We start from the raw sequence: 18,577 nt of genomic DNA, 5'->3' as shown, positions 1-18,577 counted from the left end.
AAGTCGAATGCCCGGATGAGACGTCCGTACGTGATTGGTGCGACGACATTTGGCGAAAAAAATTAATTAATTAAATAAATAAATAAATGAAGTAAAATAAGAATTTTTTAAAAAGTAGACAACACCAATAAGAAATATAAAAATTTGTATTATTACAAAATTAGTATATAACTAGTAGACCAGTAAACTGGATCTGCCACCGATCTTTGTATCTCTTGTATCATATTTTTTAATATATTTTAAAAATGTTTCTTCTTTCCGGCATAGAAGTAAATTCTATTTATGTCATGGACAGACAAAAATAAATAAATAAAAATATAATTATACCTATCTATCTATCTATCTATATTTATTTATACCTTCTATTCTGTTCCACTGAAAACAAGTTACTTCAAGTCAATGTGTTTATTTGATTGCATCTTTGAAAAAAGAGCTTCACAAACATTAAACAACTGGAGAAAAAAAAATACAGGCACTGAATAGCAGATAATGCCTTGGTGTACAGGTCAATATATTTATATTTAGCAGCCTCTAAAGCAGTCACTTAAACTTGAACACACTGCAAGTGAACATTAATGTAGGCCTGATTAAATCTGAAAACAAAAATAAGCAGGAAATCTGAGTAAATTAGTATTCAACATATTTAAAAATAACTAGAACCATTTTGTTCCATAAGTATGGATTCAAGGCATTATGATCACATGACATTAACACATTAACGATGGAAAATGTTCCGTTTTCTCCTAAACCTGCTAAACACTACGCTTATTAATAAATCAGCATACAAAAATGTAACATGTCCTTCAAAGCAACACGATATCCCAATATTAAAAAAAAGGAGAAATAGTGCAAATATGTACAAAATCACATCATCACGCCACACAGAATGAATAAATAAAAAAAATAATTCAATCAATGAATGGAAAAAAAAAAAACCCCAAAGCGAAACAGATCCTTCTTTACATACGGGACATTAAATGAAAACTTCTCTTATTACTGCAGATTCAACTTCAGACCACATGAACACACACTGCCATCAAATAATACCAAAACAAAGCCGCTAAAATGATCAATAAATAATATTCAGCAAAAGTAGTAGAAGAAAGCCAACATCCATAAACATTTCAGCAAAAATTTACATCCAACTCTTTTATAATCTTATTAAAATTCACAAAAAATAACCGTTCAGTTAAATAATTTCCGTTATATTATATTAAATAACCCGAATAATCTGCTTTATTCGAATCAACGCATGTTCATTTACGAACAGAAGGCAGTTCGTTTGTCCTCAAATCATACACAAGAGAAATAAAACCCAAACAAACCACAAACTAATCTTAATATTGTGTGATTGGTGGTGCTAGTCAAAAAGGGGTGGAGCTTAAGTTACACTGTTCATGGATTTGCAGTTGTAATCGTGTGACATCACTAGCTTTTCTATTATTTTCCCGCATACTGTAACATTTAATGATAATATGATGGTTTAGCAACGTTAGCAAAGCTAACCAGTATTGCGCTCATGTTAGCTACAGCAACAGGTAGCTTAGCTTATGTTAACGCTGATGTAAGGTATCTAGCAAAAATAATATATGTACGTATTTAAAATATGGTGTAAAATCAAAATCAAACAAATGACCCAAGAAGATAGCTAACATTAGAGGAAAAAAATTGTATTGCGTAATTAAAGACAACCGGAATTATGAATATAAAATACAAACAAACAAAAAAAAACCTTTAGTAACAAGAAGACAGAATTCTTGTTTTTCCCCATAATCATCTATCGAAAGGAGAAGACCCGTCATGTTATCATTAGCTGTTTCACTCATCATGTTAAAGAAGAGAAATGCGTTAGAAGTGCAATTTCGCAAGTATTGGCATCACAGGTTAAAGTCTGTGATTGGCTGATCATATTGAACTTAAGCTCCTCCCCCTTAACAACTCTTCAGTTCCCTGATTGGGAAAATTAGGACGAGTGTGAAAAGATCGGAGGTCTCCGAGAGCCCGTTCAGACCTGGGATTAACGTTGATCTAATTTCATCGGATTTGATTAGAAGTGGAATAGGAATGTAAATACTGGATTCTGATTGGTCAGAAGGTGTTCAATTCATTTTCTAACACAGCACCTCTGATAGTAGTGCAGGTTTATATTAGATATTAACACGCTCCTTCCGATACGTCATCGTTTCTATAGTAACGAGACGTTCACAGAGACTATACGGAGCGTCCGCCGGACAAAACCGTGTAATCGTCGATTCGGTGAAGTTTTCTGTAAAGGAGACGTTTATGTAACATTTTACACTTTTACGCAGGAACTAGGAGGTTCCACAACATTAAACGTAACTACAAATGGATAAAAAGTACGACGATGTACTTTGATAAATGAAAAACATTTTAATTGCTGTGGTATAAGAGGAATTAAAGACTTCATGAATCATGCACCAGCTACGTAGTTTTCTTTCCTGCTCTCACTCAAGTCATCATTTGGATACCAATTTTCACTTGAATTGTTATTTTTAAAAAGGTAAACATACTCTAATTTCATTTTTTAACTCAATCATCGACCATCTGGTTTAAAGGTGCAGTAGGTGAGATGAGTTCTTTTAAAAAAAAACAAAACAATTTAAACCCCAAGATTAGGTCTCTAACGGTTAGGTATGTTCAAGATTTGAATGATTCCCACCCACATTCACCAAGCTCCGCCCCCAGGATCTACAGTGGCCTGTATAGTGTCTAAAAAAATGACTGACAGGAAGCGCATCCAAACACAAACAAGCATTCCGGATTAAATTTTCCCAACTGACTTAATTCACTTTTTTTCAGTTGTTTATTTTGATCAGGGTCGACTTCCAGGTTATTTGTACGAGTAAAGAATTAATTTAAAAAAAAAAAAAAAAAAAAAAAAAAAAAAACCATTGCACCTTTAAGTAATTAGATCACGTCTCCATGACGACCAGTACCTAACCGCCTGTGATCAGATCACCTGAGACGAAAGTTAACACCGGGTCTGAACTGAACCTTAGGCAGCCTGGATGATGTGTGGTTTAGTGACGTCTAGGTGTGAGCATGCTGTGTGTGTGTGTGTGTGTGTGTGTGTGTGTGTGTGTGTGTGTGTGTGTGTGTGTGTGTGAGAGATGTGGCTTAGAGCCACTTTTTCCAAGTGTTAGTAGTGTACATTCAGTCTACATTTGCGTTATTGCACACACAGTACAGTAGAGCGCTGGGGGCGGGGTTATTACGGCATGGACGTGAACATGGTGAGCGCGGAGGCGTCGACACTGCGAGGGTCCTTCACCCCGATGATGACGTCGTTGGTTCTCCTGGTTCCTTCCACCAGCGATATGACCTCCACCCTCTGAACATCGTGGCCTTTCTGCTCCAGCGTCTCCACGTCCGCACTCTGAAACTCCGCTATTGGGGGGGGGATTTGACAGAATTGATCTGACCGTGACATACAGAATGTAGATCCATTTCAAATCAAAGACCTCTCCCGCTAGACACGCCCATACTGCTCAAAAACAAGGGTCTTGAACGACAGATCTCACCGTCCACCAGGAGCGTGTTGGGCTGGATCTCAGGGTGAAGCCTGCCAATGGTCAGACTGTCGCTCAGATTCTTATGCAGTGACAAGACGTTCATCAAAACCTGCAGAAACGACAAAGAAAGATCGAGATAACGCATTCGTTATTTGTTCGTGCGCGGTGAATTCGGCTCTCGTAACAGTTAGCAATTTACTTACAGTATTAATAATACAATAATAATAATAATAAGAAGACGACGATACAGGTGCAAAAGTTTGCATCACCAATTTCTAGGTGATTTTAAAAAAATGCTTTTTTTTTTTACCTTTAATTTATTAATTTACAAATAAAAAGTGAGTGCACATTGCAGCAACATAATATTTTAGTGGTTTGGATTTTTAAAAAATAATATATTGAAAAGAACCAAAAAGATATAAGCTCAAGTCTTTCCATGCTCTGAATAATAATAATAAAAAAAATAATACAACAGCTTTATTAGGAGGCAATTATTATTTTCACTTTATATTTATTATTTTATTAACTTATTTAATATTAAATATATATTCATTCAAACTAACTATTGGAAACTGGATGATAACAACAACAGCAGCAATAATAATAATAATAATAATAATAATAATAATAATAATAATAGTAGTAATCGATTTGAATCAGGCATTATCTGTTTTTTTTTCTTGTTTTAACTTAAACTATTTTTTTTAATAATTCTTTTTTTTTAAAAATAAAATAAAACAGCATGATTATTATGTTCCTGAGCTAAAAAGTTATGAGAGATGCTGAGTAAATATAAATAATATATCTGTATCTATCGATCTATTGCTCTCTCTCTCACTCTCATATACATCAATCATTTCCTTTCACAGGCTGCTTTTCAGAAGCTGTGTGATCCAACAGTGAAATAAAGTGTGTCGCGTAGTGAAGCTGCTGAACCTGTGTGATGCCGCTGACCGCGCGGTCGCCGTTGGAGGATCCGAGCGCCACGTAAGTACCACAGACACCCAGCGAGGGTCTGACGACAGTGGGCATGAGGAACGAGAGCGGCCTCTTCCCGGGCTGAACACTGTTGTGCTGGAGACGAGTTTAAACACAGCACACACCCATGTTAATGAAGATACATAGAACAGGTGGCTAATAATAATAATAATAATAATAATAATAATAATAATAATGAATCTAAAGTGTGGAATACTGAAGAGAAAAAAGCAGCTTACAGTTATTGATCAAGTCCAAACAAAATCATAAATGCACTTTATTAGGATCACTATGCTAATACTGCCTAGGGCCTTCCTTTGCTATCAAAAACAGCCTCAATTCTACGCGGCGTGGATTCCATGAGATGTTGGAAATGTTCCACTGAGACTCTGGTCTGCAATTCCTGCAGATTTTTCAGCCACGCTTTCATGTTGCGAATCTCCCGCTCTACTACATCCCAAAGGTGATCTACTGGATTCATATCCGGTGACTGGGAAGGCCTCTGAAGAACACTGAACTCACCGTCATGTCCATGAAAGCGGTCTGAGATGACTTTTGCTTTGGGACATGGTGCATTATCATGCTGGAAGTAGCCATTAGATGATGGTTCAATTGTGGCCATGAAGGGATGCACACGGTCACCAACAATACTCAAATAGGGTGTGGCTTCCAAGCCATGATTGATTGGTATTAACAGGGCCCAAAGCGTGCAGAGAAAGCATTCCCCACACCATTACACTACCTCCACCAGCCTGGACTGTTGACACAAGGGTCAACATTGATTGGGTCCATGGGTTCATGCTGTTGTCTGACCGTACCATCTGTGTGCCTCAGCAGAAATCCAGCTTCAGACCAGGCTACGTTTTTCCAGTCCAGTTTTGGTGAACCTGTGCCCAATGCAGCCTCAGCGTTCTGTTCTTCACTGACAGAAGAGGAACCCGACGTGGTCTTCTGCTGTTGTACCTCATCCGCCTCAATATCTGACGTGTTGTGCATTCAGAGATGCTTTTCTGCTCATCACAACCGTACACGGTGCTTATCCGAGTTACCGTAGCCGCTCTGTCGGCTCGAACCGCCTGAACAGCAGAACTGCCGCTCACTGGATGTTTTTTCTTTATCGCACCATTCTGAGTAAACTCTACAGACTGTTGTGGGTGAAAATCCCAGAAGATCAGCATCTATAGAACTACTCAAACCAGCCCCTCTAGCACCAACAAGCAAGCTGCTGGCTTGCATCAGCGTGATTTTACGCTGCCACACGACTGGCTGATCGGATAACTGCATGAACGAGTAGGTGTACGGGTGTTCCTAATAAAGTGCTCCATGAGTGTATCGATTAATCACTATTTGTGTAGATTAACACGCCAAAGAAAAGCCATTCTGTGGATTTCACGGATGATCCTTAGCTTCAAAAGGACTCACCTGGGTAAATCATTAAACGTATGTACAATTGTAAATAAATAAATAAACAACCGACCAAACAGGAAGTGAATTCTGAGTACCGGATTGGACGGGGCGGAGCTCTGACTCTTGTTGGGCCAGGAGAAGTCCAGAATTTGGCTGTTCAGGAGGATTCCAGATGGCGTCACGATGCGGCTGCCGAAAGGCTGATTCATCGAGCTAAGACAAACAAACAAACAAACAAACAAACAAGCAAACTAGATCATTCTAGCTTTCTCAAGAATAGCAATGTAAACATCAGTACAACAGGCAGAACACAACCCTCGATGGGGTGGTGCGAAGGTCCTTGTTTTAATACAAAAGCACGTTTACTATTATAGCAATGTTTTACTTATTAATCAAGATAAAAAGCATCACGCTTTTTATCCACTTGTTGTTACGTTTAACTTTGGGGAAGGCTCACGGAACAAGTTAGCTCCTGTTAACTCTTACGTTGTAGCAGCTACGAACAACTAAATGCAGATTGTCACGGTACCGAGGAACGTAAACGCCTCGATCCCGAAGATGTCGGAAAACGTAAAGTCACTACTTCACGCTGACACTTCAGACTCCTGCCGTCCACGTTAAATAATCTCCTTAGAGAAAACTCTTTACGATTTTCTTTGTTAAGTAACAACGTGTTTTCTTAATCTGTTTATCATCGGTGTTCGATTAAGCAAGGTGCGCGTCACGTGCACTTTTCATCAGTACCTCATTACAGAGACGATGAAGTCATCAGGCCCCATGACCATGACCTGGCTGACCCCTGTGCCCTCCTCCAGAGCGTAACTGGGCGAGTAATGGTCCGGAGGAGAGGAGTACGAGTCGTTGATCATGTGCTGGAACTGAGCAGCCTGACTTTTACTGGAACACACAAACACAAACGTTTAATACACACTCAATACTATGGATAACGGTTTATTCGCACGTCTCACCCGGGTGCTATAGATTTCTACCCGAGAACTGCTGCTGTAATCATCAACGCTGCCTTGTGCTCGTCCCAGGACTCACTATATAAATCAATTTAAGTGAAACCTCGTGAGTATGAAGTGACAGGATTTAAGACCTGGATGAGCAAATCTCCTCATCCACATGTATAACCTTATTATAATTCCTCGAGTAGTAGTTTGTCGGTATCGCGTCTTATGCATCGAGAGCGAATGTTTTACCTTAACATTCGATCCAGGACTTCGGAGACAGACGAGTCAAACGCAGGGTCTCCGAGAGCGCTGGCCAGAGACAAGGAGATTTTCAGGGTCTAAAAACGACAAGAAAAAAATGAATAAACAAACAAACAAACAAAAAACAATGCGATCGTGTTACAAACAACGTCCGTAATTTTATCAAGCTGGATACAAAGAAAAGCATTTATTCGTACATCGTTCACAGTCTGGACCGCTCCGGAGTCGGTTTCGAATCATACACACCGATCGGCCAGAACATTAAAACCACCACCGACAGGTGAAGTGAGTACACGTTGAGTACACGTTTTATTTTATATTTACACACCATTTATAAATACATCAGTCCATCCATCTTCTATACCGCTTATCCTACCGGGTCACGGGGAACCTGCAGCCTATCCCAGGGAGCATGGGGCACGAGGCGGGGTACACCCTGGACGGGGTACCAATACATCGCAGGGCACAATCACATACACATTCACACACCCATTCATACACTACGGACACTTTAGACACGCCAATCAGCCTACCATGCATGTGTTTGGACTGGGGGAGGAAACCGGAGTACCCGGAGGAAACCCCCGCAGCGCAGCGAGAACATGCAAACTCCGCACACACAGGGCAGCGGGGGGAATCAAACCCCGAACACCTTGGAGGCGTGAGACGAACATGCTAACCACTAAATGTATAAAAAGGTGCTGAATAAATAAGTTTACTATATTTATTTATTTATCTATCTATTTATTTGTTTGTTTATTTGATTATTTTCCTTGCAGTACCTCAGTGATCCAGTGGAGGGTGCTGCTCCTCTGAGTCTGACTGGTGATGTTGTAACCTTCCAAGATGTTGAGGGCTGTAATGAGGGCGGCTCCAGCGTGAGGAGGCGGTGCGGCCATTATCTGATAACCTAGTCTCACACACACACACACACACACACACACACACACACACACACACACACACACACACACACACACACACACACACAGAGAGAGAGAGAGAGAGAGAGAGAGAGAGAGAGAGAGACCGAGACAGATGGACAGAGAGAGAGACACAGACAGACAGAAACAGAGAGAGAGAGACACAGAGAAAGATAGACAGAAAGAGAGAGCGAGAGAGAGACACAGAGATATACAGACAGACAGAGAGAGAGAGAGAGACAGACAGAGAGTGACAGACAGAAACAAAGAGAGAGACAGAAACAGAGAGAGACGGAGAGAGCGAGAGACAGACAGATAGAGAGAGATACAGCGAGAGGGACAGACAGAGAGAGACACAAACAGAGAGAGAGAGACAGAACCAGAGAGACAGAGCGAGAGACAGACAGACAGATAGAGCAAGAGACAGCGAGAGGGACAGACAGAGACAAAGAGAGAGAGAGAGAGAGAGAGAGAGAGAGAGAGAGAGATCAGTTCTTTGTTCTGGACTAGGAGGTTGTGTTTGAATCCTAAGACCCGAGAAAATTAAAGTTGATTGATTTATTAATATCTTTATTAGCAGTTATGTAACACTTAATGAAGGTTAAAACGAATGTAGTAGTTTAGTGATCAGATTTATATCTCGATTAAATGATCTTCCACACAATATAATGTTTTGTACGGTGGACGCTCTTACAGATTAATAAATGACCTTGACATGCTGAGGTTTTCTATACGGAGGCGTTTATTTACCATTCTCTAGTGTCAGTATTGTGAAACAGGTCTTGCAAGTCATCATGGTTTTCTTGTTTTTGTTTCTGTTCCTTGTATTACTGTTACAGTTCTAAACTCACAACCTTACAACCACTATTAGACTCCCACCCAACGCACCATATAAACAAAACCGTATTATTACCATCAATATCAAAAAATACAATTTAGCGTTCAGTATAAAAAGAGGGAGATGATTACCTTGGTAACGGCTCTGTACTGGCTGCTGGAGGACTGTGGTGTAGTTACTGAAATCCACCTCCATCAGAACACCTCCACTGGCCTGAACCTGAGCAACAAAACATATCAAACATCAACACAGCACATCTAAACATTCTCCCTAAACACACCAGAAATCCACATCGCATCACGTCACATGCCGTATTAAATGTTACAGAACTGCGGTGGAATCTGTGTGAAATTTGGTGATGGAATGGATTTCAATAAAATCTGTTTACACTCACCCTGATTCATTATTATTATTATTATTATTATTATTATTAGGTTATGTACAGGAGAAATATTATTAAATGAATGTCTTTTAACGCAGTGTTTTATCTCGTGCTCTCTGCGAGTCTCTGTGGCTCTGTAAAGGAGGCGTGGCCTGTGTGCTTGTCATTCACAATAAGGGAGGTCTGATCTGTGTGCCTGTCAAACCCATAGAGAGAGGTGTGGCCACTTTACCTTTCAGACCCACTGGAAGAGGCGTGGCCCCTGTGCTTTGTCAGTGTCAGTGAAAGAGGTGTGGCCTGTGTGGTTGTCAATCACAGTAACGGAGGCGTGGGCTTTGTGCTTGTCAGTTGCACTGAAAAAGAAGTGGCCTCTTTACCTAGAAGTCCTAATGAGAGAGGTGTAGTCTCTATGCCTGTCAATCACAGCAAAGAAGGTGTGGCCCCTTTACCTGCCAGTTCCAGTGAAGGAGGCATGGCCTCTGTGCCTGCTAGTCTTGGTAAAGAAGGTGTGGCCTCTGTGCCTTCTAGTCTTGGTAAAGAAGGTGTGGCCTCTGTGCCTTCTAGTCTTGGTAAAGAAGGTGTGGCCTCAGTGCCTTCTAGTCTTGGTAAAGGAGGTGTGGCCTCTGGGTCTGTTAATCTTGGTAAAGGAGGTGTGGCCTCTGTTATTCTCAGTTTCAGAGAGAGGTGTGGCCTTCATGCCTCATAGTAGCACTTTACCTATACAGTAAGTCCTTATGAAAGAGGTGTGGTCTCTATGCATGTCAATCACAGCAAAGAAGGTGTGGCCACCGTACCTGTCAGTCTCAGTGAAGGAGGCCTGACATCCGTGCTTGTGAGCACCAGTGAGAGAGGCATGGTTTCTACGGCTGTCAGTCCCACCGAAGGAGGCGTGGCCTCCGGGATTTTCACACCAAGTAAGGGAGGCGTGTCTAAACTATGTTACATATTTCAAATGACAATATTGAATTACACACTGTATACGTGTAACTTTCATTATTTAAAATTTTTCTGCCATCCATGGTGTGCACATCATATCAACACATCTCCGCTGATAAATTCTATCCCTAGCTGAATTTTTGTCCATAAGCTACACTTTCTCCTCTTTAGGATATTTCAACAACATGAAACGAAATACGTGCTACAAACACTTTCTGTTCAGTGCCACAATGTTTTAAAGATTCGTTACCGTAGACGCCATTTCCTGTGTCAGATTTCCATCGTAGAACTCAGAGATCCCATTGGCTGCCACTCGGTCCAAAATGGCCGCCAGATCCTGCCGTGTCATGAAGAGGCCAGAGAGAGGAGGATGGCCGTCGGGAAGGAAGAGCTCCCTGAAAGCCTCCGAGACATTCTCTACCTTTATTTGGGACAGAGCGTCCGCTAGAGGGAATAAACAGATTATAGCAACACGTTTCTGATCAGATCTATAATCGGTGTTGAACTGCAGGCTGCTCACCCAGGTCATGGGTTACGTTGAAGCCTTTCCTGGCGACGTCTGCGGCCATCGTGATCACCTCCTTCCAGGACTTTCTGCAAAATGATCACATTTGTAAACATGCTGCAAATTTTGGTGCAATTGCACTTTCTGAAGTATACTTAAAAGGGAAGGGATCACGATCAGTACAAGAGCTACTGCAGTAAAGCTAGTTTTATAGGAAGCATTCGCTACACATTCACGTCGGTCTCTTCTACTACTCAGATGTTACACCTTAAAAGGTGTAAATTAGGGGTGAGAACCTCTATGGACATGTAGTGAACATAAAGCCATTTGGGATTCAGCCAAAGATCCTCAGCCGGTGAATTTCAGCTTACTTTCCGTAGAGCTGGTGAGCTTGATGCAGTCCACTGAGCATGCCTGGTACAGCCACCATGAGACCCGGCTGAAAGAGAAAACAAAGGAAAACCAAAGACGTTCAACAAACACGTCCTAGAGCGCAAACACGCTTATCTGAGATTACAGTTGGGTCGAGAGTCAATATATTCCCGAGCAAGTAATAATAGTTCTAATGTTCGCGTATCGAATTACGCTCGGGAAAAGCGACGTCCCTCAGTCACAGGCATCTTCAAAATAACTTTTGGTATTGACGAATTCAACAGCTCAGAGGCTGACCGTTTAAGATTCTTGCTCAAGGGCCAGTTGTACAGTAGTACTCTAAATCAGCGGTCATGTGGTTTGAACTCACAACCTTGGGGTCGAACTTAACTACTGAACCATTATCATGAACTCTCCGTTTAGTTTCCAGGTCTGAAAGCGAGCCGGTCTCGTTCCACTCTAGTGAGAAAGCTGAATCGACTCTGAATCGACTCACCTGCAGGAACTGAATCAAACATGCCATTTGTTTTATAGATGGGAGCTACTAAACTGAGCTAAAAGGCACAAACGGAACCGAAGGGCAGAGCTGTAGAGCGGCAGAAATGTGAAGGGTTGTGGACAAACAACAGGAGAAAATAATCTAACTTAACCTAGCTATTTATATAAATCTCTCATTCTTTATTTCAGTGGGATCTCTAGGCTTGGATGCTTTCGAAAAAAACACACCGAACCAAATCAACGAACCAGAAGTATCAACTGCACTTTGACTTCGACGCTGTAAAAGGAATAACAGCTGCGACAACGCCTTTAGATCCAGGCAATTTGTTTACCTTCTGCTGGACGTCCTGCAGCATCTCCGCCCGCAGGCCAGAGGGCGCCGTTTCGCGGAAGTCAATGATGCGGCTTTCGTTTTTTCGAATGTCGTGGACCAGCATCACTCCTCCACTGTACAGGCAGAAACGGGACAGCTTGTAACTCGGAACTAAAAGACACTCTGCAGTTCTGTACTTCAGATCTGATATCTTTTATTGCGCTGATTAAAAGAGTACTGTTAGAGAGACAGCGCCGTGAGATCACGTTCCGTACCCGCCGAGGCCCGAGGTGTGGGGGTGGATGATACCCAAGCAGAGAGCGGCGGTGATGGCAGCGTCCACGCTGGAACCCTGCTGACCGAGAACGTCGAAACCCAGAGAGGTGCAGCGGGCCACGTCCGTCACCACGGCACCCTGATTAAAGATCTAACACAACACCAGGGGCTGTTTTTATAGTAATGTGATATGATATAATATTATCTTACTCAAACAAGACTGCATCATCCACGAATATAGGGTTATAACAGTGTAGAAGGTCCCACTGTGTAGAATTTCACAGATACGTCGAACCAATGCAGAAAGATGTATAATCTCGCAGTGCTCAACTGTGAGAGATCTCAAAACTCTTTGGGGAAGAAATACTCTCTGAAAACGTACTTTTTAAAAACTACACGAGATACAAAGAAAAGCCTTTCAGACAACGCTTTAAGCTCAGTTTGTACAGTAAAGTGAAATTCTTTCATTTGTATATCCCTCCTTGTAAGGAAGCTGGATGTCAGAGTGCAGATTAAGCCCACGATACAGCTAGCGATCCGTGACCATTTGATCGTTTATTTGCTATGTAAGTGTGTAACGTACATAGAAGTGATACGACTTATACACCTATAGCCACTACGGTTTCTAATCTGAAGTAAAATATTGAGAATATATCTGTACTCAGGCTCCAAGAAGCTTTTTTTTTTTTTTTTTTAAAAGTACCTGCGGTTCTCCTAAATAGATCTGCACGATGAGGGCGATGGTGACCCCGGTGGCGAAGGTCAGGCAGGCCGTGATGAGGACGGTGAGGCCGTCTCGTGTACACGCGCAGTCCTGAGCCAGCGGGTCTTGCCTCGTCTCTCTCAGAGGAGATGAATCGTGGCTGGCCAGGTCCGACGCTGATGAGGCCACGCGCTGCAGACGCGCTGACTTCAGGAACAGGTCCGGGTCTGAGGACGCATCACAGACAGATAATCTGCGTTTGCAATCTTGAGCCTCTCTCTGGTAATCCTCTCAGAGGAAATTTGCGTCTCCTAACTTCAGGCTTATCTATCCACGTTAAACTCATCCCCGCATGTAAACAACAGGTTTCGGTTCGGCCCGGTCACAATTAGGAACTTACAGATGTTAAAAATGTACGCCAATCGTGTAAATAAATAAATCATGACCCAAACGATAATTTGAATATATAAAGCAAGAAATGAACCACTACATGTCATGCTGTTATGGGAAACCAATCAACCGTGTGTCTAGGTTGGGCCGCACAGAGTGGCCGCACAAGTTAAGTACCACGGCAATTGGATGAATTGATGAAATCGCAATTTCAGGACATTTTCTCGTTGGTAAACGAGACCTTTTAGCTGTACTCGGGTCCGACGCACGCGAATCGAAGAGGGCTTCGGCTGAAGACGTCACGTGAGGCGTCTCGGCCCGAACGTGCGGTAAATCTGCAGCCATTTTGAAAAACCGCATGCTCCTCCGAATATTGCGCCGTTTCCTTGATTTCGTGTTCATTTCTGTGAACGCAAAATCCTGGAGCGACTGAACGACTTCCACAAATAACTTCTGACACGGTCATAATAATGTTATTAATCCTATAATAATAACAGATTAGAAACAATAATAATAATAATAATAATAATAATAATAATCTGCGTATGTGATGCAAACACACACTGGTTAATAGTGCAACACTTCGGAGCTGCTACAAAAGCAGTTTTTATTTATAAACAGTGTTAATTATATTATACGTTATTTCCGGCACTATTTAGTTGTCCGCGTGCGATGGAAGTGCGCTCCCGTCCTGATAATCACACTTCCTACTTTTTGTTTGTTCATCATATGCAGATCTCATGACGCTGCCTTCGTGATGTTTATACAGTAAGAGAAGAGGCTGAATTTAGGGAGCAATTACTTGCGCATCAGTATAAGTGCTTAAAGATTAGTCACCCCACCCAACGCAAATACTGCTATAGGATTAGGGTTAAAGCGGACACACTTTAACGTCAAGCACTCGTTTAAGCGGAACAGTTCGCATCATGTTTCTGCGCAGTTGGTTTTCTATATGCAAGTTCAATATGTTCAGAGGAGTGCGATCAGGCGTGTTCTCCCCGTGCTGCGGGGGTTTCCTCCGGGTACTCCGGTTTCCTCCCCCAGTCCAAACACATGCATGGTAGGCTGATTGGCGTGTCTAAAGTGTCCGTAGTGTATGAATGGGTGTGTGAGTGTGTATCTGATTGTGCCCTGTGATGGACTGGCACCCTGTCCAGGGTGTACCCCGCCTCGTGCCCCATGCTCCCTGGGATCGGCTCCAGGTTCCCCGTGACCCTGAGAAGGATTAAGCGGTATAGAAGATGCATGTATGGATGGATGGAGTACGATATGTATATACATATATGAGCCATATTTAAAAATCATGTATAATCAGGTTTCAGGGCTTTTATAATGTCACCAGTGAATGTTACTTAAAACCTATGTTTAAACACATTTCACGTTCTCATGAAGAACATCCAAGAGTTGTGTGTCTGGGTCCTGGATAAACATTTACACTAACTGATTTCCTGTTGTAGTGAATCCAGAGACAGTTTAACGTCGCAGCATTTATTTTCTGGCCTAATGAGATAGAAAACACATGACTTAATTCATGTGAGAGGATGTGGTCAACAGCAAACAGGAAGCTGACCCCAAAATGCTTGAGGTAGGAAGAAAGGTTATAAACTAATGTATTACACATGTGTGTGTATGGTGTGTGTGTGTATATAGTGTATATACAGTGTTCTATTAATTACATCACGTCATATACGCATGTTTATAATTGAAGAATTTTCAAGATGTCTAAAATAGCTATATTGGCTATAATATATATATATATATATTATAAGCTTAACAATGATTAAATACGGTTTCAGCACGGTTCAGGTAAATAGAAATGGAATGGAAACAGTTTTCTAATGATGTAAAACACACAAACGTTAATCTAAGCTACCCTTGCTATCTTATAACCCAACCCTGACCCATTTGGAAAATGTTAACGTTGTTATAATGAGTGAAGTAGAAAGTGTGACGAAGGGAGGCATCTTAATATGCAGTCCGTTTTACTCAGTCTACTGTGCTGTTGGTCTAAGAGCTGATGATGAATTTGGAAAATTTTTAAAGTCCTGTTATTGAAATTTGATCTGTTGATTAAATAAATAAATCCCCAAAGATACTGTCCCAAAAGTTCTTACCATTCTGTCCCAAATACGCCGTCACCAATTTTCCTAAATGTGCTACTGCAATTCCCAAATTTGCTGTCCCAATCTCCCAAAAATGCACTCCAAAAATTCCCCAAAGACCGTGTCCAAAATTCCCCAAACATACTGTCCCCAATTTTCCCCAAACGCAGTCCCAAATTTCCAAACACACATCTAAAAATTCCATAACAATGTCCCCAATTTCCCTACCATTCTGTGCCAAATTATCCAAATGTATCCCAATTTCCCTACCATTCTGTCCCAAATTCACAAATACGCAGTCCCCCAAAATGCCCCATCTCAATTTTCTCCGAACAGGCTGTCCCAAATTCCCAAACATATTGTTCCAAAATCAGCTGTTCCACAATTCCCTAAAATGCGGTTCCAATTTCCCAAATGTGCTGTGCCAAATTCCCAAAATCGCTGTCCCAATTTCCCAAAAATGCACTCCAAAAATTCCCTGAAAACATTCTCCAAAAATTCCCCAAACATACCGTACCCCATTTTCCCCAAATGCACAGTCCCAAATTTCCAAACACACATCTGAAATTCCATAACACAATGTCCCCAAATTCCCTACCATTCAGTCCCAAATTCCCAAACACACAGTCCCCAAAACACCCTCTCAATTTGCTGTCGCAATTTTCTCCCAAAATTCCCCAAACATATTGTTCCAAAATCAGCTGTTCCACAATTCCCTAAAATGCTGTTCCAAGTTCCCCAACAATGCACTGTCACACCTCCCCAAAATTCCCAATCATTATCCCCAAATTCCCTACCACGTCATTAAAATGGCTTTCAGGCAGTTTTCACGAAAAGCAGCACACCAGCATTCCTTACAATATGATCAAACTTTTTTTCCCTTCACAGGTGAATACCCCGAGGTCTGAGGGTTTCAGAAATGCGTCATGTGCTGCGGATTTGATTTCATGAATGGAAATAAATCTCAGTCAAGGCGGAATTCCCCTGATCAAAGACAGCGTTTGATTCCCGATGATCATGACTAAGTGTTATTTAATTAAGACCAGAGATTAAAGGGTTGGTTTTCTGAAGCCTGGTCCGGTTTAACAAGTCTTCTGCATTATGTCGAGACAGTTTATCCTCAGGTTGGTAAGGAAATGAAAATATGAAAACGGTGTATAATAAGCGCACGTGAAGGAGGAAGCGCGCAGGTTGATAACACACCTGTGTCCTGTTCACCCAGGAAATGATCCTCGTCTCTGCGGGATTTCAGGCCGCTCTCCCCGGCCATCACGTCGTCCTCGGGTAAACGGGGGAAGCTGGTGATGCTCATGTAGTCCACCGGGGAATAAGCGCTGCCCAGCGCAGTCTCCTGCCCTGCGTCCTTATCGGCCATTTTACCGCTTGGGTAACCGGCCAGAGCCTCGGCTGAGGCCGCGGACATGACCGCTTATTAACAACAACAACAATAATAATAATAAGCCGGCAGCTTCTGGATCACCAAGAAGTCGTAATTTGTGACCGCGCATGCGCACAATCCTCATCCTCAGGTGCAGGCGTGACTGTACCGCGCATGCGCCGTGCAAACCAGGAAGCGCAGGCTAACACGAAAATCACATTAGTAGCCTAATTTTATTGTACAAAATTGTTTTATGGGTTTAATGTACAATATATCTTTCCTGCAGGGAAGCCTTTTAAACCCGATAAGACAAATGACAAGTGTTTTAGCGAAAATAAAGAATAATATCCCGGAAATCACCACCTGCCTGTCATTTAAGATATATACAGCATTAATTATAATATGCACATATGTAATAGGGACATTTTAAATCAAGAAACCAACACATACCCAGTAGATACCCTGTTTTAAACTCAAACATTCAATTAAAATATTTCTTTTTACATTTATATGGCCTAGCGCGTTTAAAGGATGGACATTAGTCCCAAATTAATTTGACAGAAATCCAGACACAGATTTAAATTTCTATCCCTAATTTGTCCCCAATCCGAGCTCCAGATCATGGTGTGTCTCTTAACTGTAACTTTATATGCTGTCTAAAAAGAGCTGCAGAACAGGTTGTTTTCTTGCAGTTGACTCTTATTTCAGGTTCTCCAGTGTCCAGGGTGGGGACATTGTCCTCCATCAAACATAGGCTTTTGTGTCCAACCTGCTGAGAAATCCAACTAAGTCTGACCAGCTTGGAAAACATAGCGAAAACATACCGAGCTGGTTACGTCGGTAGACCATCTGATAGGCTAACTGCAAACTAACTGGAAACTATTTCTGAATAATCTTACTAATACATCATAGGAACGTTGATGACCAAGCTGGATTTTACATCAGGGCAGGCATATATATCAAAGCTGTTAACAGGTCTGTCTTGCGAGTTTTTCAAGGATTGTTTGTATGGGGAAACAATTTAATTTAACCATTTACCAGACACTGGTTTAATATCATCAGTGGTGTCAATAGTATTGTAATGGTTAACCTTTGTACCTGAACATTCTGTAGATGCAAACTCCCTGGTTTATCTTCTTTTAACACATAAGTTTTCTTGGGTTGCCCAAACAAGCCCCAGTATTAGCCCATGTGCCAGTTTATTCAGAACCTAGGCCTATCTGGTACCCAACAAGCCCACTGTTAACCCCTGTGGGGACGCGTCTGACTTGCTGATCCGGTTTCAACCTGAATCACTTTCCTTCTTCCTCAGCACAAATACATTTCATTCAAACACAGCTAGAAAATATGGCATAAAGTTTTCCACAATTTACCCAGGATAATATATGATGATAACTATGATAATATAGTTCCAATGTGATATTCTGCTAAGATCTTCATGTATTCAGTTGAGGCTGTGATTTAGGCATGCATTTTGCACAATGCTAAATTGGACTTTCAGGAATTGTTAGCAACTTCAGTCTTTAGTTTAATTGGAAAAATTATATATATATATATATATATATATATATATATATATATATATATATATATATATATATATATAAAATATATATATATATATATATAATATATATATATTATATATATATTATATATATATATATATATATTATATATATATAAAAATATATATATATTTTATATATATATATATATATATATATATATTTTATATATATATATATATATATATATATATATATATATATATATATATATATATATATATATATATATATATATATAAATTATTGTATTTCTTGAAC

General features: G+C 41.0%; 1 protein-coding gene across 1 annotated transcript; it reads right to left on the bottom strand.

The window, feature by feature from the left end:
- Positions 1-390: 390 nt before the first annotated feature.
- On the bottom strand, positions 391-16,887 carry LOC108275887 (glutathione hydrolase 7). The gene is made up of 15 exons (XM_017486961.3): positions 16,574-16,887; positions 12,879-13,105; positions 12,175-12,326; positions 11,919-12,033; positions 11,088-11,155; positions 10,732-10,805; positions 10,462-10,655; positions 9,025-9,112; positions 7,915-8,042; positions 7,121-7,209; positions 6,663-6,815; positions 6,014-6,131; positions 4,470-4,607; positions 3,543-3,642; positions 391-3,408 (listed from the first exon to the last, which is right to left on the bottom strand). Exons 1-15 carry the CDS (start codon positions 16,791-16,793, stop codon positions 3,233-3,235), a joined length of 2,040 nt encoding a protein of 679 aa, XP_017342450.1. The 5' UTR covers positions 16,794-16,887; the 3' UTR covers positions 391-3,232.
- Between the last annotated feature and the right edge of the window lie 1,690 nt (positions 16,888-18,577).

The sequence above is a fragment of the Ictalurus punctatus genome, chromosome 15 (genome assembly GCF_001660625.3).
Source record: "Ictalurus punctatus breed USDA103 chromosome 15, Coco_2.0, whole genome shotgun sequence".
In the NCBI taxonomy this organism is placed as follows: Eukaryota; Metazoa; Chordata; class Actinopteri; order Siluriformes; family Ictaluridae; genus Ictalurus; species Ictalurus punctatus.
Note: the sequence above shows the minus strand (reverse complement) of the source record. Positions and strands in the feature narration are given on the sequence as shown.